The following is a 27,489-nucleotide window of genomic DNA, read 5'->3' as shown; positions in this document are numbered from 1 at the left end:
CCTAAATGGTGTCCATTGAATGCGCCATCTGAATGGTGAGCCAAAATGGTCGCCAATTTGAGCATTTGTAAATGTGTGAGGAGGACCCACCCTCACTGTCCATGCTAAAGACGAGGCTTATAAAGCCTTGACCTGGCAACAATACTACATTTTAAAAGGTCCTGAGTGCATGTCACAAAGGGCATGAACCCATAAGGCTTTATAGGCTTGTTTTTATAGGGAAATGAAGAGGCTAATCAAACCAAACAGCAGAGGCTTCAGGCAGAATCCTGACTCCTTTTAATGACGGACCATCAACGACCATTCAGTCGCCCATCATGTGAGTGAGTGATAGCTAGCTGGCGCTACGAGTGTGATAAACACATATGATGCTAACAGTAGCAATAGATTGACAGAGGCACCTGTCAGGCAACTAAACGGTCCACCACACTAGCTCACGAATATCGCCATTTGAACTAGCCCCCGGTGGTATGTTTAGAAATAAACATGTCCCCGATTCCCAATCTATGGAACTACATCATAACATTCAATCAGTGTCGATATATTAATCTCTCCAGTCACAAACCCCCAGCCCCATGGCCATAAACCAAATAACCCCTCCAAGTCATCATAGTAAGAGAGTGTGGGGTATGCAGACAGGGAAGATTAGAAATGTGATGGTAACTTGTGAAAGACTGTGACTTGAAGGCAGTGTGAGTGGCAGAGTGAATTCACTCTGATAAAAGTGGGTCATATTGTCAGAGCTCGTCTGGCTGCAGCTGGGTGACCCTCTTCTGTTTGCTTTGGATATAATGTATGACCTGCTGGCAGGCTGACAGGTGGGGACTAAGCCCTAGGGGGAGGGGCGAGGGGCAGTAATACTGACCCCGCCGTGGGGAGGGGGTGAGGGTGATGGGGGTACATAACTGGGCCGGGGTCCTGTTTCCATTCCTGGCAGCTAGCTAGCTCCCCAACACTCAGGGAATTTGACACTGGGTGTTGAGCCTAGCGACCGGAGCTCTGGGAGTGAAAGCAGTCGGTATTAAGATACCTCACTCCCTCCGCCCCTCTGTGTCACCTTAGGCACTCTAGGGGCTGGAGGATTCCCCCTGCCACCTTCTATAGTGGGGAGAACAAGTATTTGATACACTGCCGGTTTTGCAGGTGTTCCTACTTACAAAGCATGTAGAGGTCTGTAATATTTATCATAGGTACACTTCAACTGTGAGAGACGGAATCTAAAACAAAAATCCAGAAAATCACATTGTATGAATTTTAAGTAATTAATTTGCATTTTATTGCATGATATAAGTACTTGATCACCTACCAACCAGCAAGAATTCCGTCTCTCACAGACTTGTTAGTTTTTCTTTAAGAAGCCCTCCTGTTCTCCACTCATTACCTGAATAAAATACACCTGTCCACACACTCAATCAAACAGACTCCAACCTCTCCAAAATGGCCAAGACCAGCGAGCTGTGTAAGGACATCAGGGATAAAATTGTAGACCTGCACAAGGCTGGGATGGGCTACAGGACAATAGGCAAGCAGCTTGGTGAGAAGGCAACAACTGTTGGTGCAATTATTAGAAAATGGAAGAAGTGCAAGATGACGGTCAATCACCCTCAGTCTGGGGCTCCGTGCAAGATCTCACCTTGTGGGGCATCAATGATCATGAGGAAGGTGAGGGATCAGCCCAGAACTACACGGCAGGACCTGGTCAATGACCTGAAGAGAGCTGGGACCACAGTCTCAAAGAAAACCATTAGTAACACACTACGCCATCATTGATTAAAATCCTGCAGTGCATGCAAGGTCCCCCTGCTCAAGCCAGCGCATGTCCAGGCCCATCTGAAGTTTGCCAATGACCATCTGGATGATCCAGAGGAGGAATGGGAGAAGATCATGTGGTCTGATGAGACAAAAATAGAGCTTTTTGGTCTAAACTCCACTCGCCGTGTTTGGAGGAAGAAGGATGAGTACAACCCCAAGAACACCATCCCAACCGTGAAGCATGGAGGTGGAAACATCATTCTTTGGGGATGCTTTTCAGCAAAGGGGACAGGACGACTGCACCGTATTGAGGGGAGGATGGATGGGGTTATGTATCGCGAGATCTTGGCCAACAACCTCCTTCCCTCAGTAAGAGCATTGAAGATGGGTCGTGGCTGGGTCTTCCAGCATGACAACGACCCGAAACACACAGCCAGGGCAACTAAGGAGAGGCTCCGTAAGAAGCATCTCAATGTCCTGGAGTGGCCTAGCCAGTCTCCAGACCTGAAGCCAATAGAAAATCTTTGGAGGGAGCTGAAAGTTCGTATTGCCCAGCGACAGCCCCGAAACCTGAAGGATCTGGAGAAGGTCTGTATGGAGGAGTGGGCTAAAATCCCTGCTGCAGTGTGTGTAAACCTGGTCAAGAACTACAGGACACATATGATCTCTGTAATTGCAAACAAAGGTTTCTGTACCAAATATTAAGTTTGCTTTTCTGATGTATCAAATACTTATGTCATGCAATAAAATGCATATTAATTACTTAAACATCATACAATGTGATTTTCTGGATTTTTGTTTTAGATTCCATCTCTCACAGTTGAAGATAAAAATTACAGACCGCTACATGATTTGTAAGTGGGAAAACCTGCAAAATCGGCAGTGTATCAAATACTTGTTCTCCCCACTGTACCTCCCTTTCTCTCCCCCTCTCTTTCCCCAGGGACACTCACGTACGCACGGGTGACGACTTGCATCTAAGACGACACTAAACCGACCGGCTCAGTTGGACGGGTCTTCGTTGCCAAGGACAACACTACGAACCCATGGCGCCTCTTTATGGCACGTTGTGAACCCTGGCCCTAATGTGAAAAGTCAATCACCAGAGCAGATGCGAGACCATTATTACTGCTGTATTTGAACCACAGCTTAATCTATAGTTAAGAACACTGTCAGGGGTTGAGGATACTCGGATAAGATTCCTTGCTTGAATCCCTGGAAATATTGGCACAGCTGATACAATATTATTAGGTTATGATGTCATTTCAGGGCGGTTTCCAAGACACAGATTAAGCCTAGTCTTAGACTGAAAAGCATGTTCAATGGAGATTCTCTATTCAAATGCATTTTAGTCCAAGACTAAGCATAATCGGTGTCCAGGAAACTGGCCCTTGGAGTTCCCTCTCTCTCTGTCTATGTACCTGCGACATGCTGAGGCTTCATGGGGCCCACTTTTTTCAGGAAGGGCTCATCACTTTCAAAGGCCAGGATTGGTTCAGTGGGCATGTCACTCTCTGATTTCTCTCTCCCCCCGTTGCTGCTGTTGCCTTGATTGGCTAGCTGGATGACCTCCTCAAAGTGTGCGGTGTCCCCCTTGCTAGACAGGCCATTCTCGTGTCTGGCAGGCTGGACACCGTTGACCACATGGACCGTGGAGCTGTGGGAGGATGAAACATGGTTACAGACAAAAGGACTATGGCCCCAAGTGGTTCAGTTGCAGATTTTCCCCTCGGGCCTGTTCAGGAAGATGTAACATTATACTGTAGCTATAACATAGAACAGAAATGATTGTCAGATAGATAGAACGATGACAGCAACATTCATAACGTTTCACATCACTGAATACAACCCTGGTCTGCCCTCAGTGGCTAACTGAAGACATCAAACCTTATATTACACTACCCCTCGAACAAAAAACATATTTCAATAGATAAATAAACAATCTCTATTTTTATACTGAAAGCCTATGTATAGAGACTGTTTTCTTTTGCGGATTGAAACTATACAAATCGGTACAGGTCTTGGTTAGAAAGCCACCCGTAGCACGCGCTCCAGCAGGTATATTTCACTGGCCAACTCCTCCTTTGGACAACTTTCCTTCCAGTTCTCTGCAAAAATCACTGAAGCTGGAGTTTTATATCTCCCTCTCTAACTTTAAGCATCAGCTGTCAGAGCAGCTTACCTGATCACTGCACCTGTACACAGCCCATCTGTAAATAGCCCACCCAACTACCTCATCCCAATATTGTTATTTATTTTTGCTATTTTGCACCCCAGTATCTCTACTTGCACATCATCATCTGCAGATCTATCACTCCAGTGCTAATGATACATTGTAATTATTTCGCCACTATGGCCTATTTATTGCCTTACCTCCCTAATCTTACTACATTTGCACACACTGTATATAGATTTTTCTAATGTGTTATTGACAGCACGTTTGTTTATGTGTAACTCTGTGTTGTTGTTTCTGTCGCACTGCTTTGTTTTATCTTGGACAGGTCGCAGTTGTAAATGATAACTTGTTCTCAGCTGGCCTACCTGGTTAAATAAAGATGAAAAATATATATATACTGTTGTTTTCTGGTTTGCTTGTTTTCTAGCACGCATGGTGGTCTTGTAATATGGTGGTCTTGCTATTTTACATTTCTAACAGATATTTTGGACAAGAGGAAATAGAGGACACGGTTTTTGAGCCTTACCTGTCTCTCAAACCACTATGGTCGTTCTCTGTATTCTTGTTGATCTCTGGGCTTGGCTGGTAGTCAGCAGAGGCTGCGGAAACAAATAAAATCCACTGTAAAACACACACACGTGCAAGCACACACAGTTCGCAGGGCCACCCTGAAGCAAGCACAGACAGTGCTATGACAATATGCAGGATGGATCCAACCAGTGCTGGATTCATGATTACATCCTTGGGCTGTGTGTGTGTGTGTGTGTGTGTGTGTGTATTGGTGCGTCCGTATTTGAGCATGTGGGTGCGTGTGCGCACGTGTGAGTTTGTGTGAGTGTGTCCAAAGGCCTGATTGAAGAGGAGCAGCGTCACACAACTTGCCTGGACTCCCCACCACATCAGTGCCTCCAATAATGGTTTCCACCATACTGGAATCCTGGCCACATGTATTCAAATCCCCTATCCCCATTTCCTACTCATCCTTCTCATCGGAAAATGTTGTGTGTGTGTGTGGTCAAATGGGGATGGGGATTGTATAAGTAGGAGTGATATGTGTGTGTCTTTGTCGTGTGAACACTGTATTTATTGTGTCTTATGTACACCTGGCTGCACAGTGACTGTCCCTGCCGCGACAATAAAGATAGTATAAGACGGAATTAAATTGACCGGCTAAATGTGGCGAGGGGTCCATTTACCCTGCACTGCCATGAGATATTCCCAGAAACGGAAAAGCCCCCAGACTGGGTTTGGACTGCAAACAATAAGCACACGCATGGGTTATACTGTCCTAAATGAAAGTAGTGGGGCTGGGATGCTAACAATAGTATTAAATAGTTTTCATATGAAAAGGGAACACAATGCAGACGGCGATGAAACCAAAGACAAAACATTCTAAATAGCAGGAGGGAGGACAGGGACTGTTCACGGACCCTTTTATTCCATTTTGTCCGGAACTACAGCACTTCACGAGCAGCACTACATATTTATTTCATTTGTGCTTTTAGCCTGGTCTAATGAGATAATTGTGCTGTTTCTGACTCTGCATGTTCAACATGTATGTTTATATTGTTTTACTGTTTGCGAGCTCTTACGAAACGGGTATTTTAGTACCTACAATTGGCTTAGATGAACTTGACTTGACAAAGTACTGAAGCTAAGCTGTAGGGGTGAAAAGTAGAAGTTCAGTCCCTCCATTCTAAATCAATAAGATTCCTATTATATAGGAAGAGGTAGAGAATAGATCAGTGAGCTACTTCTTTTAATCCTATATATCGGGCCTAAACATAAACACACAGTCAGCTAAATCCTACTTTAAATTATGGGTGTGTAACTTGGAATTTGGCAATGTAGGCAATGGGGATTTGGATTTTTATTTTGAGTGAACAAATGTCAAAGTTATCATTAAAGACTGATACAACCATCCAATCAAAGAAGCCAAATGATCCCATTGGGCACACACTGGTTGAATCAACGTTGAACGAACGTGGAATAGACGTTGAATTGACGTCTGTGCCCAGTGGGATTTAATTTGTTTATTAAACCAGTCAGTAATGTAGAGCTGAACTTCTCCATTAATGTGGCAGTGAAACACAGGCTGGAAAAGGACCAGGGACACAGCATACTGATGTTTGAATCCGTTCCCCCCAGATATCATCGATGAATGAATCTAAATGAATACATTTCCTTTCAGGATTAATTGAGGCAAATTGTTTGACTCCGAGTCCAAACGTCAATTTCCTGAACACAAGAGCAATATAATGACCAAAGATGGACGCCGGTTTACGCTGCATTTCATTTTCTGCTTACCTTTGTTGCTCTTGGCCTCTTTGCCATTGACTTGGGAGGGAGGTGGGGACTTGGTGTCTTTCTATAGAGAGATAAGATTATCACGTGTTACATGCATTTTAAATTGAGCCAATGTTGCAAAGGCATTGCCATTGTGCCTTTTCAACAAAAGTACCTTTTCCCCTCCGTCTGTCCTGCGTGTCCTCTTCATGATCTGCTCGAGACGCTAAGGAAGAAGGCACAAAGATGACAATGGTCAGAGAGAGGGAATACACTGAGAATGTTAACAAGGTGGAGGATGCAGATGAAGTACTCAGTCCCCATGGGTTGAATCACAGAGTAACACAGTAAATGTGCAGTAACTTAAACACAATGGACTCCTTGTTGGCACCGAACAGCACCCAAAAAACAACACCCAAATCCTACCTGGTACAAGATAACCATGATGCTAAGGGAAGAGCTACCTGCCATAAATCAAGTAAAACATACAGATATGCCAGATGCGGGGACGTAATACGTGCTATTGGTAAAGTGGAGAGTTCGGTGGTCCGTGTGTGTGTCACAGGAGGTTGGTGGCACCTTAATTGGGGAGGAAGGGCTCGTGGTAATGGCTGAAGCGCAATTAGTGGAACGGTATAAAATACATAAAACACTTGGTTTCCATGTGTTTGATGCCATTCCACGTGTTCCGTTCCAGCCATTATTATGAGCCGTCCTCCCCTCAGCAGCCTCCGCTGGTGTGTGTGCGTCGGTGCGCGTCCATGCATTCATGCGTGTGTGAGCGAGCTTCCACAGAACACAGAATCCATACTCAGTCAGGTATGTAACAGCAGCTGTGGAGCAGTGTGCAGAGGCGTGTGACTAAGCAGGGGTTTGGGTAGAGGACATACTGTTCTTGTGCAGTAATACCACTAGAGCCTGGCTCAACACACAATGTGGAGCTGCTTTGGCCAGCTGAGCTGCATGGGCTGGCAGCCTCAGATAAGAGATGGGAAAAAAAGATGGAGGAGAGAGTGAAAGAGAGAGAGAGAGAGAGAGAGAGAGAGAGAAGGGAGAGGGGAAAAGAGAGAGAGAGAGAAGGGAGAGAGGGAAAGAGAGAGAGGGAGAGAGAGAGAGAGAGAGAGAGAGAGAGAAGGGAAAGAAAGAGGGAGAGGGAGAGAAACAGACAGAAAGAGAGAGGGGTAGAGAAATAATGAAGGGAGAATGGGAGAGCGAGGGATGACGGAGGACAAGAGACAGACAGGAAGGAAAAAAGAGAGGGTGAGTAAGAGCGAAAGAAAGAGCAAGAGGGAGAGAGAGCAGACTTAGCAGGTTGCAGCATGGTGTGACTGCGGGTGGTACACCAGGTGAGGGCAGAACACAAAATCCTGGGCTGCATACTGAACGGGGCCAGTTAGGACTCACTCTCCATCATTACTGTTAATATCTAGCCTGGGGTCTTGGACCTAGTATATAGTCTTCCGCTCACACAAATAGAGACTGTAAGCCCTATTAAATCAAAACAAGTAGCCAGGGAAAGTTGATATTATCTTCAACAAATCCTGGTCTAAAGAGTGAAACAAAAATACACGTAATTAGAAGCCAAAATCAAGCATGCTTTCCTGTTGCTACTAGAACAATGTTATTTTTTGACTGATCCCGCAATAATAACCGTTTTGAATGAATAAGGCCCCGTGGGAGCTTACTGTAATGTACACTAAACATTTCACTCTGTACTTTTGGAAGATGTACAGTACAGGCAACACAGAAGAAACACAGTAGTTTGCCAGTCTGTTTGGCATGACAATTCCATAAGGAGATGGCAATAGCGCAGAAACAGTCTGCTTGTGCTGTCTTGCCAACTCCTTTGGTATGACAATGGCTGCAATTAAATAGGAGTTGGCTACACAGCACAGATATGGATACCAGGGTAGAGAGGACGCTGGCGGGGTATACTCATGTAGTAGAATGAACGCATGGATCTTGTCTTACCTTCTTCCTCTCCAGCCTCTCCTGCTCCTCCTTCAGGAAGTGTTTCTCTCTGTCCAGGCGCTGTTTCTCGGCCTCCTCCTTGGCCTTAGCCTCAGCCTCCTCTCTCTGGAAAGCATACAGATTACAATGTGGTATGCTCTTCCCTTACAGAGAAAAATAAAAATAAAAAATACATTTCCCATGTGTTTTTGGAACACTTTTACACGTGGTCAACATGTTTACACGCGTGTGTGGTTTCATGTTATCACACGTTGCTTTACAGGTTGTCACATGTTATCACATAAGCTGCACAATAAGATCACATGAACATGTTTTTTTTTGGAACACTTCACATGGGATCACATGTGAGATTCATGGGAAATCCGTAAGGGTTACCATAGAGATACATTATATTACTGACCAAGGTGGCAACCCTTTTAGCCACACCGCTGGGATGCCAACGTCCATTCTAGTGTTCCATTTAATTCTATGGATTTTACAATGCTAATAACATGTTACTACCACCAATAGTGTTGTTGTATATACGTTATCCTGAGGGAGAAAGTGGACTGTATAAAACTACAGGAAATACTATCTTTTTGTAGTAGCAGAAGTGAACACTTTCAACATTGTGAGAATTTTGTCATTGTATTACACCTGTCATTGAACACAATACCCTTTCTAGGCTACTGTATGTTTAAAATACATCATTATTGAAGCTACGAAAGACACTTCACTGACAACGCACTAGACGGTATCATAGGGTCGCCAGCCAGAGAAAACAAGCACTTAGACAGGGACAGAAACCACACAAACCCAGGGGCAGCTCCTATCTCCTATCACACAGTCTATGTTGACACTGCAAACAAACACTTCTGTGAATCACAGTGTTTTCCGGCTAACTGACTGACATCTGTTCCTCGGGATCCTGGACCTCGACTGCTCCTGAGCAACAGCGGTAAAACCATTGGTAAATACAGGAAGTCGACAGTGTGTCAAACAGACTCAGGCCTTTTGTGCTGATCTCCAAAAAGCGAAAGGAGTAATTCAATGTGCATTAATGTCAATGTCTGTAGCCATTAGGAAAATATTGACTCATGCTAACGACAAATCACATTGGTTGAAAGTGATTTGGACAAATATACGAAACAAGGTTGGTTATGAGATATGCCTTATCAAATGAGGTCAGGTAGATGACAAACTTGGCTAAAGTAGTGATATGGGACAGAGAGGGTGTTAAATACAGACAGGGTTACAGAAGGCTCTCTGTCACAAAGCAGGTGGACAATAAGAAAAGCAGACGGACATACGGACAGAAAAATGGACAGACACAGCACCCTCTGTGTGTGTAGACGAGCCCCCTCTGTGTGTGTAGACCAGCCCCCTCTGTGTGTGTAGTCCAGCCCCCTCTGTGTGTGTAGACCAGCCCCCTCTGTGTGTGTAGTCCAGCCCCCTCTGTGTGTGTACACCAGCCCCCTCGGTGTGTGTGTAGACCAACCCCCTTTGTGTGTGTGTAGACCAACCCCCTTGGTGTGTGTGTAGACCAGCCCCCTCTGTGTGTGTGGACTAGCTAGCCCCCCCTGTGTGTGTGGACTAGGCCCCTCTCTGTGTGTGTGGACTAGGCCCCTCTCTGTGTGTGTGGACTAGGCCCCTCTCTGTGTGTGTGGACTAGGCCCCTCTGTGTGTGGACTAGGCCCCTCTGTGTGTGTGTGGACTAGGCCCCTCTGTGTGTGTGGACTAGCTCCCTCTGTGTGTGTGGACTAGGCCCCTCTCTGTGTGTGTGGACTAGGCCCCTCTGTGTGTGGACTAGGCCCCTCTGTGTGTGGACTAGCTCCCTCTGTGTGTGTAGACTATCTCCCTCTGTGTGTGTAGACTACCCCCTCTGTGTGTGTAGACTAGCTCCCTCTGTGTGTGTAGAATAGTTCCCTCTGTGTGTGTAGAATAGCTCTCTCTGTGTGTGTAGACTAGCCCCCTCTCTGTGTGTGTGGACTAGGCCCCTCTGTGTGTGGACTAGGCCCCTCTGTGTGTGGACTAGCTCCCTCTGTGTGTGTAGACTAGCTCCCTCTGTGTGTGTAGACTACCCCCCTCTGTGTGTGTAGACTAGCTCCCTCTGTGTGTGTAGAATAGCTCCCTCTGTGTGTGTAGACTAGCCCCCCCCCCCCTGTGTGTGTAGACTAGCTCCCTCTGTGTGTGTAGACTAGCTCCCTCTGTGTGTGTAGACTAGCTCCCTCTGTGTGTGTGTAGACTAGCCCCCCCTCTGTGTGTGTAGACTACCCCCTCTGTGTGTGTAGACTAGCCCCCTCTGTGTGTGTGTAGACTAGCCCCCCTCTGTGTGTGTAGACTACCCCCTCTGTGTGTGTAGACTACCCCCTCTGTGTGTGTAGACTAGCCCCCCCCTCTGTGTGTGTGGACTAGGCCCCTCTCTGTGTGTGTGGACTAGGCCCCTCTCTGTGTGTGTGGACTAGGCCCCTCTGTGTGTGTGGATAGGCCACTCTGTGTGTGTGGACTAGGCCCCTCTGTGTGTGTGGACTAGGCCCCTCTGTGTGTGAGGACTAGCTCCCTCTGTGTGTGTGGACTAGGCCCCTCTCTGTGTGTGTGGACTAGGCCCCTCTGTGTGTGTGGACTAGGCCCCTCTGTGTGTGTGGACTAGGCCCCTCTGTGTGTGTGGACTAGCTCCCTCTGTGTGTGTGGACTAGGCCCCTCTGTGTGTGTGGACTACCCCCCTCTGTGTGTGTAGACTAGCCCCCTCTGTGTGTGTAGACTAGCCCCCTCTGTGTGTGTAGCCTAGTCCCCTCTGTGTGTGTAGCCTAGTCCCCTCTGTGTGTGTAGCCTAGTCCCCTCTGTGTGTGTAGCCTAGTCCCCTCTGTGTGTGTAGACTATCTACCTCTGTGTGTGTAGACTACCACCCTCTGTGTGTGTAGACTAGCTCCCTCTGTGTGTGTAGACTAGCTCCCTCTGTGTGTGTAGACTACCCCCCTATGTAGGTGTAGACTAGCTCCCTCTGTGTGTGTAGAATAGCTCCCTCTGTGTGTGTAGACTAGCCCCCTCCCCTCTGTGTGTGTAGACTAGCTCCCTCTGTGTGTAGACTAGCCCCCCCTCTGTGTGTGTAGACTACCCCCCTCTGTGTGTGTAGACTAGCCCCCTCTGTGTGTGTGTAGACTAGCCCCCCTCTGTGTGTGTAGACTACCGCCCTCTGTGTGTGTAGACTAGCCTCCCCCTCTGTGTGTGTGGACTAGGCCCCTCTGTGTGTGTGTGGACTAGGCCCCTCTCTGTGTGTGTGGACTAGGCCCCTCTGTGTGTGTGGACTAGGCCCCTCTGTGTGTGTGGACTAGGCCCCTCTGTGTGTGTGGACTAGCTCCCTCTGTGTGTGTGGACTAGGCCCCTCTCTGTGTGTGTGGACTAGGCCCCTCTGTGTGTGGACTAGGCCCCTCTGTGTGTGTGGACTAGGCCCCTCTGTGTGTGTGGACTAGCTCCCTCTGTGTGTGTGGACTAGGCCCCTCTGTGTGTGTGGACTACCCCCCTCTGTGTGTGTAGACTAGCCCCCTCTGTGTGTGTAGACTAGCCCCCTCTGTGTGTGTAGCCTAGTCCCCTCTGTGTGTGTAGCCTAGTCCCCTCTGTGTGTGTAGACTATCTACCTCTGTGTGTGTAGACTACCCCCCTCTGTGTGTGTAGACTAGCTCCCTCTGTGTGTGTAGACTAGCTCCCTCTGTGTGTGTAGACTACCCCCCTATGTGTGTGTAGACTAGCTCCCTCTGTGTGTGTAGAATAGCTCCCTCTGTGTGTGTAGACTAGCCCCCCCCTGTGTGTGTAGACTAGCTCCCTCTGTGTGTGTAGACTAGCTCCCTCTGTGTGTGTGGACTAGGCCCCTCTCTGTGTGTGTGGACTAGGCCCCTCTGTGTGTGGACTAGGCCCCTCTGTGTGTGTGGACTAGGCCCCTCTGTGTGTGTGGACTAGCTCCCTCTGTGTGTGTGGACTAGGCCCCTCTGTGTGTGTGGACTACCCCCCTCTGTGTGTGTAGACTAGCCCCCTCTGTGTGTGTAGACTAGCCCCCTCTGTGTGTGTAGCCTAGTCCCCTCTGTGTGTGTAGCCTAGTCCCCTCTGTGTGTGTAGACTATCTAGCTCTGTGTGTGTAGACTACCCCCCTCTGTGTGTGTAGACTAGCTCCCTCTGTGTGTGTAGACTAGCTCCTCTGTGTGTGTAGACTACCCCCTATGTGTGTGTAGACTAGCTCCCTCTGTGTGTGTAGAATAGCTCCTCTGTGTGTGTAGACTAGCCCCCCTGTGTGTGTAGACTAGCTCCCTCTGTGTGTGTAGACTAGCTCCCTCTGTGTGTGTAGACTAGCTCCCTCTGTGTGTGTAGACTAGCCCCCCTCTGTGTGTGTAGACTAGCCCCCCTCTGTGTGTGTAGACTAGCTCCCTCTGTGTGTGTAGACTACCCCCTCTGTGTGTGTAGACTACCCCCTCTGTGTGTGTAGACTAGCCCCCTCTGTGTGTGTGTAGACTAGCCCCCTCTGTGTGTGTAGACTACCCCCTCTGTGTGTGTAGACTACCCCCTCTGTGTGTGTAGACTAGCCCCCTCTGTGTGTGTAGACTACCCCCTCTGTGTGTGTAGACTACCCCCTCTGTGTGTGTAGACTAGCCCCCTCTGTGTGTGTAGACTAGCCCCCTCTGTGTGTGTAGACTACCCCCTCTGTGTGTGTAGACTAGCCCCCTCTGTGTGTGTAGACTAGCCCCCTCTGTGTGTGTAGACTACCCCCTCTGTGTGTGTAGACTAGCCCCCTCTGTGTGTGTAGACTACCCCCTCTGTGTGTGTAGACTACCCCCTCTGTGTGTGTAGACTAGCCCCCTCTGTGTGTGTAGACTAGCCCCCTCTGTGTGTGTAGACTAGCCCCCTCTGTGTGTGTAGACTACCCCCTCTGTGTGTGTAGACAACCCCCCTCTGTGTGTGTAGACTAGCTCCCTCTGTCTGCTGGCAGTTGGGGTGCTTGTTCACCTGTTTCTGTAGGCGCTCATTCTCCTCCTGTTCTGCCCTGGCTCTCTCCTGCGCTTCCTTCTCCTCATCCACACGCTGGGCCTCGTCTCTCAGGCGCTGCTCCTCAGCCATGAGGCGCGCTTCCTCCTCTCTGCGCTTGCTCTCCTCCGCCTCCCGCAGCTTACGCTCCTCTCGCAGGACCCTGAGCAAAGGATGACAAACATTTAGCAATCTTACCTATAATGCAGTCTCTTCCCCACTTTCGCTATGTCGCCATGAGTATAGCGAGCAATACAACCTATTATATATCGACAACCACTATACCAATCAAAACATAGGCTCATTTACCCAATGTACAGTGCCTTCGGAAAGTATTCAGACCCCTTGACTTTTTCCACATTTTGTTATGTTACAGCCTTATTCAAAAAACAAAACAAAAAAAATTGGGGGGGGGGGGAAAGGCACACACCTGTCTATATAAGGTCCCACAGTTGGCAGTGCATGTCAGAGCTAAAACCAAGCCATGAGGTTGAATGAATTGTCTGTAGAGCTCTGAGACAGGATTGTGTCGAGGCACAGATCTGGGGAAGGGCACCAAAACATTTCTGCAGCATTGAAGGTCCCCAAGAACACAGTGGCCTCCATAAGAAGTTTGAAACCACCAACACTCTTCCTAGAGTTGGCCGCCCGGCCAAACTGAGCAATCGGGGAGAAGGGCCTTGGTCAGGGAGGTGACCAAGAACCCAATGATCACTCTGACAGAGCTATAGAGTTCCTCTGTGGAGATGGGAGGACCTTCCAGAAGGACAACCATCTCTGCAGCAGTCCACCAATCAGGCCTTTATGGTAGAGTGGCCAAACGGAAGCCACTCCTCAGTAAATGGCACATGACAGCTCGCTTGGAGTTTGCCAACAGGCACCTAAAGACTCTCCGGTCTGATGAAACCAAGATTGAACTCTTTGGCCTGAATGGCAGTGTCACATCTGGAGGAAACCTGGCACCATCCCTACGGTGAAGCATGGCGGTGGCAGCATGATGCTGTGGGGATGTCTTTCAGCGGCAAGGAATGGGAGACTAGTCAGGATCAAGGGAAAGATAAACGGAGCAAAGTACAGAGAGGTCCTTAATGAAAAACTGCTCCAGAGTGCTCAGGGCCTCAGACTGGGGAGAAGGTTCACGTTGCTACACAACAACGACCCTATACACACAGCCAAGTCAACGCAGGAGTGGCTTCGGGACAAATCTCTGAATGTCCTCGAGTGGCCCAGCCAGAGCTCGGACTTGAACCCAATTGAACATCTCTGGAGAGACCTAAAAATAGCTGTGTAGCAACGCTCCCCATTGAACGTGACAAAGCTTGAGGATCTGCAGAGAAGAATGGGAGAAACTTCCCAAATACAGGTGTGCAAAGATTGTAGCGTCATAATCACTGCCAAAGTTGCTTCAACAAAGTACTGAGTAAAGGGTCTGAATACTTGTGTACAGTGGCAAGAAAAAGTATGTGAACTAGAGGTCGACCGATTATGATTTTTCAACGCCGATACCGATTATTGGAGGACCAAAGAAAGCAGATCTCGATTAATCGGCCGATTTAAAAATATATATATATATATTTGTAATAATGACAATTACAACAGTACTGAATTAACACTTTTATTTTAACTTAATATAATACACCAATCAAATCAATTTAGCCTCAAATAAATAATGAAACATGTTCAATTTTGCAAAGTGTTGGAGAAGAAATAAAAGTGCAATATGTGCCATGTAAAAAACCTGCTGCTGCCTACCACCACTCAGTCAGACTGCTCTATCAAATATCAAATCATAGACTTATTCCTGTTACATTGCACAACGTAAAGTTCTGGCAAATTAGTTTGCAACGATCCAGGCGGCCCAAACTGTTGCATATACCCTGACTCTGCGTGCAATGAACGCAAGAGAAATGACACAATTTCCCGTTGTTAAAAGAAATTCATGTTTAATATTGCCTGCTAACATTAATTTATTTTAACTAAATATACAGGTTTAAAAATATATACTTCTGTGTATTGATTTAAAGAAAGGCATTGATGTTTATGGTTAGATACATTCGTGCAACGATTGTGTTTTTTCGCAAATGCGCTTTTTTTAAATCATCCGCCGTTTGGCGAAGTTGGCTGTCAATTATATGAAGAAATAGTCTTCACAGTTCGCAACGAGCCAGGCGGCCCAAACTGCTGCATATTCCCTGACTCTGTTCCACAGAACGCAAGAGAAGTGACACAATTTCCTGTTGTTAAAAGAAATTCATGTTAGCAGGCAATATTAACTAAATATGCAGGTTTAAAAATATATACTTGTGTATTGATTTTAAGAAAGGCATTGATGTTTATGGTTAGGTACACATTGGTGCAACGACAGTGCTTTGTTCGCGAATGCTCTTGTTAAATCACCAGTTTGGCGAAGTAGCCTGTGATTCAATGATAAATTAACAGGCACCGCATCGATTATATGCAACGCAGGACAAGCTAGGTAAACTAGTAATATCATCAACCATGTGTAGTTAACTAGTGATTATGTTAAGATTGATTGTTTTTTATAAGATACGTTTAAGGCTATCTAGCACCTTACTTTGGCTCCTTGCTGCACTCACATAACAGGGAGTCAGCCTGCCTCGCAGTGTCCTCGTGGAGTGCAATGTAATCGGCCATGATCGGTGTCTAAAAATGCCGATTGTTATAAAAACTTGAAATCGTCCCTAATTAATCGGCCATTCCGATTAATCTGTCGACCTCTAATGTGAACCCTTTGGAATTACATGGATTTCTGCATAAATTGGTCATAAAATGTGATCTGATCTTTATCTAAGTCACAACACTAGATAAACACAGTCTGCTTAAACTAATAACACACACAAAATTATATTTTTTCATGTCTTTATTGAGAACACCGTGTAAACATTCACAGTTGCAGGGTGGAAAAAGTATGGGAACCCTTGGATTTAATAACTGGTTGACCCTCCTTTGTCAGCAATAACCTCAACCAAATGTTTTCTGTAGTTGTGGATCAGACCTGCACAACGGTCAGGAGGAATTTTGGACCATTCCTCTTTACAAAGCTGTTTCAGTTCAGCAATATTCTTGGGATGTCTGGTGTGAACCACTCACTTGAGGTCATGTCACAGTGTTTCGAAACGGGTTGAGGGCAGGACTCTGACTGGGCAACTCCAGAAGGTTTATTTTCTTCTGTTGAAGCCATTCTGCTGTTGATTTACTTTTGTGTTTTGGGTCATTGTCCTGTTGCATCATCCAACTTCTGATGAGCTTCAATTGGCGAGCAGATAGCCTTACATTCTCCTGCAAAATGTCGTGATAAACTTGCAAATTCATTTTTCCGTTGATGATAGTAAGCTGTCCAGGCCCTGAGGCAGCCCTAAAACCATGATGCTCCCTCCACCATACTTTACTGTTAGGATGAGGTTGATGTTGGTGTGCTGTGCCTTTTTTCTTCACACATAGGGTTGTGTGTTCCTTCCAAACAACTCAACTTTAGTTTAATCTGTCCACAGAATATGTTGCCAGTAACACTGTGGAACATCCAGGTGCTCTTTTGCGAACTTCAGACATGCAGCAATGGGGTTTTTTGGACAGCAGTGGCTTCTTCCATGGTGTCCTCCCATGAACCCCATTTTTGTTTAGTGTTTTACGTGTCGTAGACTCATCAACAGAGATGTTAGCATGTTACAGAGATTTCTGTAAGTCTTTAGCTGACACTCTAGGATTCTTCTTAATCTCATTGAGTATTCTGATCTGTGCTGCTGCAGTAAACTTTGCAGGACGGCCACTCCTAGCGAGAGTAGCAACAGTGTTGAACTTTCTCCATTTATAGACAATTTGTCTTACCGTGGACTGATGAACATCAGGGCTTTTAGAGATACTTTTGTAACCCTTTCTAGCTTTATGCAAGTCAACAATTCTTTATCATAGGTCTTTTGAGATCTCTTCTTGTTCGAGGCATGGTTCACATCAGGCAATGCTTCTTGTGAATAGCAAACTAACATTTTGTGAGTGTTTTTTATAGGGCAGGGCAGCTCGGACCAACATCACCTATCTTATCTCATTGATTGGACTCCAGGTTAGCTGACTCCTGACTCCAATTAGCTTTTGGAAAAGTAATTAGCCTCGGGGTTCACATACTTTTTCCAACCTACACTGTGAATGTTTAAATGATGTATTGAATATAGACAAGAAAAATACAATAATTTGTGTGTTATTAGTTGAAGCAGACCGTGTTTGTCTATTGTTGTGACTTAGATGAAGATCAGATCAAATTTGATGACCAATTTATGCAGAAGTCCAGGTAATTCCAAAGGGTTCACATACTTTTTCTTGCCACTGTAATTGTGATATAAGTTTTTTATTTTTTATAAATTAGCAAACAATGTGTGTGTAAAAAAACGATTAAATCAATTTTAGAATAAGGCTGTGACCTAACAAAATGTTGAAAAAGTCAAGGGGTCTGAATACTTTCCAGAAGGCACTGTATACATCTAGATTTAGAATAAATCAGTTAACATGTGCTCTGTCTTAAAGAGTGAATCTTTGTCTTTGTAAAACAGCTGTGTCAGGAAAATAAAAAGTTGAACACAATCAGGAAAATGAAACTATTTTAAAAGGAAATAGTTGCCTGCTGATAAAATGGAAAGGAACAGAGAGCAACAGGAGCCCATTGCCCATCCTGACAGCTGTCCCAATATAAATACCCAGTGGTCATATAGTAACTGTGGTCAACATGGCACAATAGGCTGACGCGGGAAATACTTTTTAGCTCATAAACCTGAGCGGAGGGGGGCAACTTAAGGCGTTACACAAATGTCAACAGCTCCACACCTCTGGGGGTAACACGAGCACCACACATAATGTATCACAGACAGCGCTGTGTGGTCTAATTCTGCCCTGCATACGATACGGTGGAGAACTGTACTGTACTCCATATGCTGATGCTTTACACTTGAAATTATTCAAATTGTGATGTGTTGCCATGGTTACTTCCACCTTGTCCCTTCAAGCTGGTAAGAGATAGGTTGTCTTTACAGTAGAAAGGATCATGGATATAAGGTGTTTCTGGAAGACCTGGGAATATTGTGGAAATTTCAGGAATTTTGCAACCCGACTAGACGCTGCTCTGGCTCTCTCCAGTGTGGGTTTATGTACTGCAAATGAGGATAATATGATTCTCACTTCTCTCTCTCCTCCAGCTCGCGTTTCTCCTGCTCCTCCCGCTCCCTCTGCTCCCGGGCCTGCCTCCTCTTCTCGGCCAGGATCCGGGCGGCCTCCTCTGGGTTGTTGGTGCCCGCCATGGGCTTGGCTGACGAGGAGGCTGGGGCTGGGGACGATGCAGGGATACTGGGGGCTGATTGGGCAGAAGGAGGGACCTCAGAGGGAGTGGTGGTGGCCGTCGTGTTTGGTGTACTCAGCGAAGGGGGCGTGGCCAGAGCAGAGGATACCACGATTGAAGGAACGGGGGAGCCTGGAGAGAGAGTTGAACAGGAAAAGAGGAGAGGAATGGGAAAGTCCAATAAAAATATTTTTCAATAGACAAATCACTGTTCACGCTATCGTCTTCTTTAAGCTGAAACCTTGATTAAACTGTGTAATTACACTATGACAAGTACACTGGACCTCTGGTCTAGATTCGTCTTGATTGATTCAAACAGTGGCAAAGCATGGAAACTTTGGCCATTTCTGGATTCTGTAAACTTGGGAGACTTGTAATTATAGCATTTTTCAGTAATTAGCACCACCTCTGCTGTTCCTCAATGAGTGTGAAGGAGAGCAAGACAGAGAAGCTGTGTAACTCACTTAACGAGCTGGCATTGCTGGCGTGCCTAATTAACTACGACGGTAATCATCCTCTGGCTGTGCCGACGCTACTGCGCACTGACACGCGTACGTACGCATTCCCTTTTTCCAGTTTGAGTTTCAAGTTCACTCTTCTCAGCAAAGGGAACAACTGAACCAAACCACAAAGAACTAAAGAAGCAAAGTATGAATCAGCCGTGGCAGGCATTGGCCTACAGAAAACAGACACACTAAAATCCAACTTATGTCAGGGGGAAATGAAATGAATTGTATGGGTACACAGTGTTCTCTCATCCCTGTAAGAGGAGTACACTGTACTAACACATAACCCTCCACCTGGGGGTACTAACTAGCTACTGCATACTCACTCTTGCCTTTGGGCTCCTCGGGCGTGGCTGACCTACGGCCACGGGTCTCCCTGGCCCTCTCCAGGGGTACGGGGGAGGAGGTGCGCCCGTGGTCCACCCGGGCCGGGGTCCTAGCCCTCTTGGGCCGGGCCTTGGGGGTGGAGGGACTAGCCCGGGCTGAGGAGGGAGGTTTGGGGGAGGCAGCAGGGCTAGGAGAAGAGGAGGAAGGTCTTGCTCTAGGAGTAGTGGCAGGTGAGGCAGCCCGCTGTCTGGATAAGAGACTAGGACTGGAGAGAGGGAGGAAGGGAGCGAGGGGGGCAGAGTGTGAGAGAGACCTATTATGAAAAACATGAATAGATACAGTATGTCTGACAAATCATTAGAAATCATTAGAAATATGTAAATAATAATAAGCAAACAACAGTTAAGTAAAGTTTAGTCGAACATTTAGTCATATCCAGTCCTAGGGATGAAAAAATTGCCCGCCTCTATATACAATCAGCAAGGAGACTACCACTAATACATCCATTGAATTAATACTATTGAACTGTTTCTGTTACATGTGCCTCCCTAACCTCAAGTCTCAGACCGCCGTCAATAAACATGACCTCACCAGGTAGCAAGGGTCAGACACGACACAACACAACATAACACGTGTAACATTGTGTGGTCTGTGACAGAGCATTATGGGATGGTTTCCCAGCAGTAGACAGTGTAATAGTCACCGTTCGGGACGGGAAAGTTCCATTATACCAGAGTGATGTGTGTGTGTACTTCTCTTCTTCCTTACGGCATCTGGCATTCTCAGCTCTCTCTCTCTCTCTCCCTAGACCCCTTTGTTAAGTCACAGCACTCATTTTTGTCTCCCTCTTCCCCTCTATCTATCAGTGAGCCCATCCATGTCCATGTCCCGCGGCCGGCTATGCTAAACGCACTGGATATATATCCTTCGGCTCAGGGGCCTCATGCTTTTAAGTCTTAGCCTGAGTTCACTTAAACACACAGACACGCTGGTTTCACCATCTGCACTCACAGCCATGGTATCTTTGTCTCTTACTGTATCCCTAACCTCAAGAAACACTCTAAGCTCTAATTGTAGTGTTTCACCCTATTCACACTATAATGTCAACCCAATCTATGTATGCTGTGCTGGCTTGTATATGTTCTTTACACATGATCCTTTCCTGCAAGTTTTCAACAACTATGGTGGATGTGTAACCAGGACAATACAGCACAGCCTTGGCTTGACTTGGTTCGACTCGGCTCAGTAGTGGGTAAAGGGTGTTCAATGCTTTACTGTGCCAAAGGCAGATACAGTAGATCTGTGTGAGGGTAAGTTACCTGGGGTCCGGTTTGTGTCTCATACTGGGTAAGGACTGTCTCTTCTTCAGCACCTTGTCTTTGCTGAGAGCACTCTTCTCCTTCTCGTTCTCCCGCTCCTTGTCCTTCTTCTCTTTCTTTTTCTTCTCTATCTGCAGAGAGACAAGGGCCAAGACACAAACCATCAGTAAGGTATGAATGATCAAAACATCTCTCTCGAAACACCAAAATTACACGGTACATTCTAGCTTATTGAAAAGTGCCAAACAGTGTTGCATTGCATTTAAACGGTAAGGGATGGTAGTAGGGTCTGGTTGAGCAGGCGTCGAAGTCCTGTCTGTCTGTGCCCTTCACTCTCTAGGACCCTCTTCGATTTGCATCTCTGCCATCTACTCTCCTCCCTATCCTGCCAATGAAATTGTAAAAACACGAAAGGAAAGAAAAAGGGGTGGTTGACATACCGGCGTGGAGTCGCGTCGGCGCTGGGTGATGTCGGGCGTGCTGGACGTCACCCTCCAGCGGTCGGAGCAGCGGTGGTGGGGCCGGTGGGCACACAGCGTCAGCGGGCTGGCCGAGGCCGAACGAGGGCATAGGGACGACTCTGGAGAGAAGGAGAGGCACATAGAGAGCAGGCGGGAGATAGAGAGAAGGGAGGTTGGAGAAATACATACGACACCCATATCTAAAAACACAAGCAGAGCCTAGCAAACAAAGGTATTCATTGCCGCACATCACGTCACATACCCCACATCAGAGTTTCTCAAACCTCTTATCGTAGTTCATAAAGCTCATTCAAGGGCTTGATGATTAGTTGACAAGTGGAATCAGATATGCTAGCTCTGACTGGAGCAAATTGATCAAATACATGGAACTGCTGGGGGCCAAGAGGATAGGTTGGAGAGATGATGATCTAAATGACAAAGATACCCACTAATAGCAGGTCTCATCTATGCCAGTGTGACTGTGCTAACTACTTACGGTCTTTACCGTTGCTGAGCACGCTGGCGACGCTGCGACTACGGGCCAGAAAGGACAGGGTGGGCGTCATCAGTCGGTCCACAATGCTGCTCTCCCACGGGCTCAGCTGGAGGCTACGGGCTGCTGGAGGGGACAAACATTACCAATGTTATCGCATATATTCAAAATCCTATGGTGGCCAAAGGGGCAAACCAGCTTCATTTCCAAAGCTGGTTTGCCTCTTAGAGACGCCGTGAATGTCTCCACTTCTGTATCGCTACGTCAGACGACGTCAGTGTTCAAACAGCATTAAAATGCACCTTATACCCACAAACTGTTTGATAACTATTGCAAACCAATTTTAGTAAATGATGATCCATTCTCGCATTCACATCGCAGCATCACAGAAAGGACCTTTTGCTTCTCGTTTCATATAAAATAGTGACAATGAGCTAAGCTTTGCTCAGTTAGCTTTCCCACTTTATATATTATAATGACAGATCAAATAACACTATCTCACCCGCAAAAACCCTTATGTCTCTAGTAAACATGCTCTATGGGGAAATGGTGGGTTGCAGATTAGACTGGGAAAACTTCCAGACACATAATAACATGAGAGGGAGGAAGAACACAACCTACAGTGGGGAGAACAAGTATTTGATACACTGCCGATTTTGCAGGTTTTCCAACTTACAAAGCATGTAGAGGTCTGTAATTTTATCATAGGTACACTTCAACTGTGAGAGACGGAATCTAAAACAAAAATCCAGAAAATCACATTGTATGATTTTTAAGTAATTAATTTGCATTTAATTGCATGACATAAGTATTTGTTCACCTACCAACCAGTAAGAATTCCGGCTCTCACAGACCTGTAAGTTTTTCTTTAAGAAGCCCTCCTGTTCTCCACTCATTACCTGTATTAACTGCACCTGTTTGAACTCGTTACCTGTATAAAAGACACCTGTCCACACACTCAATCAAACAGACTCCAACCTATTCACAATGGCCAAGACCAGCGAGCTGTGTAAGGACATCAGGGATAAAATTGTAGACCTGCACAAGGCTAGGATGGGCTACAGGACAATAGGCAAGCAGCTTGGTGAGAAGGCAACAACTGTTGGCGCAATTATTAGAAAATGGAAGAAGTTCAAGATGACGTTCAATCACCCTCGGTCTGGGGCTCCATGCAAGATCTCACCTCGTGGGGCATCAATGATCATGAGGAAGGTGAGGGATCAGCCCATAACTACATGGCAGGACCTGGTCAATGACCTGAAGAGAGCTGGGACCACAGTCTCAAAGAAAACATTAGTAACACACTACGCTGTCATGGATTAAAATCCTGCAGTGCATGCAAGGTCAAGCCAGCACATGTCTGGTCATTCTTTAAGAGTAACTTCCTCACCATATTAGATAAGCATGCTCCGTTCAAAAAATGCAGAACTTGGTTCACTCCAGACCTGACTGCCCTCGACCAGCACAAAAACATCCTGTGGCGGACTGCAATAGCATCGAACAGTCCCCGCGATATGCAACTGTTCAGGGAAGTCAGGAACCAATACACGCAGTCAGTCAGGAAAGCTAAGGCCAGCTTCTTCAGGCAGAAGTTTGCATCCTGTAGCTCCAACTCCAAAAAGTTCTGGGACACTGTGAAGTCCATGGAGAACAAGAGCACCTCCTCCCAGCTGCCCACTGCACTGAGGCTAGGGAACACAGTCACCACCGACAAATCCATGATTATCGAAAACTTCAACAAGCAATTTCAACAAAACAATTCAACAAAACAATTTCTCAACGGCTGGCCATGCCTTCCGCCTGGCTACTCTTACCTCGGCCAACAGCTCCGGCCCCCCCGCAGCTCCTCGCCCAAGCCTCTCCAGGTTCTCCTTTACCCAAATCCAGATAGCAGATGTTCTGAAAGAGCTGCAAAACCTGGACCCGTATAAATCAGCTGGGCTTGACAATCTGGACCCTCTATTTCTGAAACTATCCGCCGCCATTGTCGCAACCCCTATTACCAGCCTGTTCAACCTCTCTCTCATATCGTCTGAGATCCCCAAGGATTGGAAAGCTGCCGCAGTCATCCCCCTCTTCAAAGGGGGAGACACCCTGGACCCAAACTGTTACAGACCTATATCCATTCTGCCCTGCCTATCTAAGGTCTTCGAAAGCCAAGTCAACAAACAGGTCATTGTCCATCTCGAATCCCACCGTACCTTCTCCGCTATGCAATCTGGTTTCCGAGCCGGTCACGGGTGCACCTCAGCCACGCTCAAGGTACTAAACGACATCATAACTGCCATCGATAAAAGACAGTACTGTGCAGCCGTCTTCATCGACCTTGCCAAGGCTTTCGACTCTGTCAATCACCATATTCTTATCGGCAGACTCAGTAGCCTCGGCTTTTCGGATGACTGCCTTGCCTGGTTCACCAATTACTTTGCAGACAGAGTTCAGTGTGTCAAATCGGAGGGCATGTTGTCCGGTCCTCTGGCAGTCTCTATGGGGGTGCCACAGGGTTCAATTCTCGGGCCGACTCTTTTCTCTGTGTATATCAATGATGTTGCTCTTGCTGCGGGCAATTCCCTGATCCACCTCTACGCAGACGACACCATTCTATACACTTTTGGCCCGTCACTGGACACTGTGCTATCTAACCTCCAATCAAGCTTCAATGCCATACAACACTCCTTCCGTGGCCTCCAACTGCTCTTAAACGCTAGTAAAACCAAATGCATACTTTTCAACCGATCGCTGCCTGCACCCGCTTGCCCGACTAGCATCACCACACTGGATGGTTCCGACCTTGAATATGTGGACACCTATAAGTACCTAGGTGTCTGGCTAGACTGCAAACTCTCCTTCCAGACCCATATCAAACATCTCCAATCGAAAATCAAATCAAGAGTCGGCTTTCTATTCCGCAACAAAGCCTCCTTCACTCACGCTGCCAAGCTTACCCTAGTAAAACTGACTATCCTACCGATCCTCGACTTCGGCGATGTCATCTACAAAATGGCTTCCAACACTCTTCTCAGCAAACTGGATGCAGTTTATCACAGTGCCATCCGTTTTGTCACTAAAGCACCTTATACTACCCACCACTGCGACTTGTATTCTCTAGTCGGCTGGCCCTCGCTACATATTCGTCGCCAGACCCACTGGCTCCAGGTCATCTACAAGGCCATGCTAGGCAAAGCTCCACCTTATCTCAGCTCACTGGTCACGATGGCAACACCCATCCGTAGCACGCGCTCCAGCAGGTGTATCTCATTGAGCATCCCCAAAGCCAACACCTCATTCGGCCGCCTTTCGTTCCAGTACTCTGCTGCCTGTGACTGGAACGAATTGCAAAAATCGCTGAAGTTGGAGACTTTATCTCCCTCACCAACTTCAAACATCAGCTATCTGAGCAGCTAACCGATCGCTGCAGCTGTACATAATCTATTGGTAAATAGCCCACCCATTTTCACCTACCTCATCCCCACAGTTTTTATTTATTTACTTTTCTGCTCTTTTGCACACAAATATCTCTACCTGTACATGATCATCTGATCATTTATCACTCCAGTGTTAATCTGCAATATTGTAATTATTCGCCTACCTCCTCATGCCTTTTGCACACATTGTATATAGACCCCCCCTTTTTTTTCTCTACTGTGTTATTGACTTGTTAATTGTTTACTCCATGTGTAACTCTGTGTTGTCTGATCACTCTGCTATGCTTTATCTTGGCCAGGTCGCAGTTGCAAATGAGAACCTGTTCTCAACTAGCCTACCTGGTTAAATAAAGGTGAAATAAAAAATAAAAATAAAAATGTCCAGGCCCATCTGAAGTTTGCCAATAACCATCTGGATGATCCAGAGGAGGAATGGGACAAGGTCATGTGGTCTGATGAGACAAAAATAGAGCTTTTTGGTCTAAACTCCACTCACCGTGTTTGGAGGAAGAAGAAGGATGAGTACAACCCCAAGAACACCATCCCAACCGTGAAGCATGGAGGTGGAAACATCATTCTTTGGGGATGCTTTTCTGCAAAGCGGACAGGACGACTGCACCGTATTGAGGGGAGGATGGATGGGGTCGTGTATCGTGAGATCTTGGCCAACAACCTCCTTCCCTCAGTAAGAGCATTGAAGATGGGTCGTGGCTGGGTCTTCCAGCATGTCAATGACCCGAAACACACAGCCAGGGTAACTTAGGAGTGGCTCCGTAAGAAGCATCTCAAGGTCCTGGAGGTCTCCAGACCTGAACCCAATAGAAAATCTTTGGAGGGAGCTGAAAGTCCGTATTGCCCAGCGACAGCCCCGAAACCTGAAGGATCTGGAGAAGGTCTGTATGGAGGAGTGGGCCAAAATCCCTGCTGCAGTGTGTGCAAACCTAGTCAAGAACTACAGGAAACGTATGATCTCTGTAATTGCAAACAATAATTGTTTCTGTACCAAATATTAAGTTCTGCTTTTCTGATGTATCAAATACTTATGTCATGCAATAAAATGCAAATGAATTACTTAAAAATCATACAATGTGATTTTCTGGATTTTTGTTTTAGATTCCGCCTCTCACAGTTGAAGTGTACCTATGATAAAAATGACAGACCTCTACATGATTTGTAAGTAGGAAAACCTTCAAAATCGGCAGTGTATCAAATACTTGTTCTCCCCACTGTATATGCCAGAGCAGTATAAATCAAGCACTGCCAGAGTTAGCAACATCCTTTATTTAGAAAAACACCTCTGGCTATGGAGGCAGCTGTTCAGAACATTGACATTGAAAACGAGGGAGGAGAGAGATGAAAGAAGTCCACTGCAGAGGTTTGCTCGGGGTCGTTCGTGGTACACGTCCCACTTCCCTATTAAACCTGCCCTGAAGGATAATAAGGTTATCCAGCAGTGAGGGAAAGAGAGAGAGAGAAAGTCTGAGAGAGAGAGCGAGAGAGAAAGAGGGACTGAAATAAAAGAGAGGAGAGTGAGCTTTTGATAGAAAACGAGTGAAACAAAAGAACAGGGGGTAGACGAGAAAGATGAGGAGTAGAGACGAGAGGGAGGAAGAAGAGAGAGACGAGAGTGAAAGATAGGGTAGGTAAGAGAGAGGAGACAGGGAGAGAAGGAGAGGAAAAGAGGGAGAGGGTTTACGCTTTCACCGGAGACCCTTAATCTATTTTCAAGCATCACAGGTGTTCCTGTGGAGTTTTCAGAATGCATTATCTCTCAAAATGCTGACTCATCCCTTAGTGGCTGACTTTTTTTAAAACTTTTAAACACTAAAGTTCCTATGTGTTTACACCGGTGCACTGCAACCTACTTAGACATGTACTTATGAAAGAACTCTGTACCTGCAGTGGTGTTCTAGGTGCACTAAAACACCTCTGACTTGTGTGAGTAACTCTGAATATGAGTTACTAGATTCAGCATAGTACAGTGTAGGTATTTCAGGTTAGCATAGGCCTGATAACCCATTCATCATCATCATCATCATCATCATCATCACCATTCAAGACATCATCATCACCATCACCATTCAAGACATCATCATCGCCATTCAAAACATTGACCAAGACTTTCCAACGAGTGAAAAAACATCTACTGACACACAAACGAAAGAGCACGAAATGACCATCACCAGCAAATGAATAACTCAGGAGAACACCAAAAAAACGTGGGACATAAAATATGAAGACAAGTGTAAATGAACCCATATATTCACACCAAAGTATGAAGTATATAAATGCAGGGACTGAACAAAATGCAGAGGGAGGGAGAAAAAGCATAACCCATGAACCACAGAAGAATAAAAACTACGGTGGATTTGAATTTGGAAGGTGAAAATGATACGGTAATCAACCATCGAACAGAGACAGGCGATTGGATTGGAGACAGCGG

General features: G+C 46.4%; 1 protein-coding gene across 7 annotated transcripts in view; it reads right to left on the bottom strand.

Annotated features, from left to right (window-relative positions):
- The window catches only part of LOC115141220 (MAP7 domain-containing protein 1-like), a 77,978-nt gene that overhangs the window by 1,285 nt on the left and 49,204 nt on the right, over nucleotides 1–27,489 (bottom strand). For 3 of the 7 annotated variants that reach the window (XR_010458473.1, XR_010458476.1, XR_010458475.1), the window contains 12 exons: nucleotides 21,625–21,747; nucleotides 21,108–21,247; nucleotides 20,668–20,798; nucleotides 19,348–19,613; nucleotides 18,359–18,647; nucleotides 13,157–13,337; nucleotides 8,186–8,290; nucleotides 6,390–6,440; nucleotides 6,236–6,296; nucleotides 4,455–4,527; nucleotides 3,174–3,409; nucleotides 1,634–2,834 (listed from right to left, as the gene is read on the bottom strand). Coding sequence is in view for 1 of the 7 variants with exons in the window: in XM_029679956.2 (XP_029535816.2) it covers nucleotides 3,174–3,409; nucleotides 4,455–4,527; nucleotides 6,236–6,296; nucleotides 6,390–6,440; nucleotides 8,186–8,290; nucleotides 13,157–13,337; nucleotides 18,359–18,647; nucleotides 19,348–19,613; nucleotides 20,668–20,798; nucleotides 21,108–21,247; nucleotides 21,625–21,747 (1,656 nt within the window). In the remaining 6 variants the exon portion in view is untranslated. The remainder of the gene's footprint in view (nucleotides 1–1,633; nucleotides 2,835–3,173; nucleotides 3,410–4,454; nucleotides 4,528–6,235; nucleotides 6,297–6,389; nucleotides 6,441–8,185; nucleotides 8,291–13,156; nucleotides 13,338–18,358; nucleotides 18,648–19,347; nucleotides 19,614–20,667; nucleotides 20,799–21,107; nucleotides 21,248–21,624; nucleotides 21,748–27,489) is intronic. The other 4 variants (XR_010458477.1, XR_010458478.1, XR_010458474.1 and 1 more) reach the window with 3 other exon arrangements.

This window comes from Oncorhynchus nerka, linkage group LG14, assembly GCF_034236695.1.
Source record: "Oncorhynchus nerka isolate Pitt River linkage group LG14, Oner_Uvic_2.0, whole genome shotgun sequence".
Taxonomy (NCBI): Eukaryota; Metazoa; Chordata; class Actinopteri; order Salmoniformes; family Salmonidae; genus Oncorhynchus; species Oncorhynchus nerka.
This window is presented reverse-complemented; position numbering and strand designations above follow the sequence as displayed.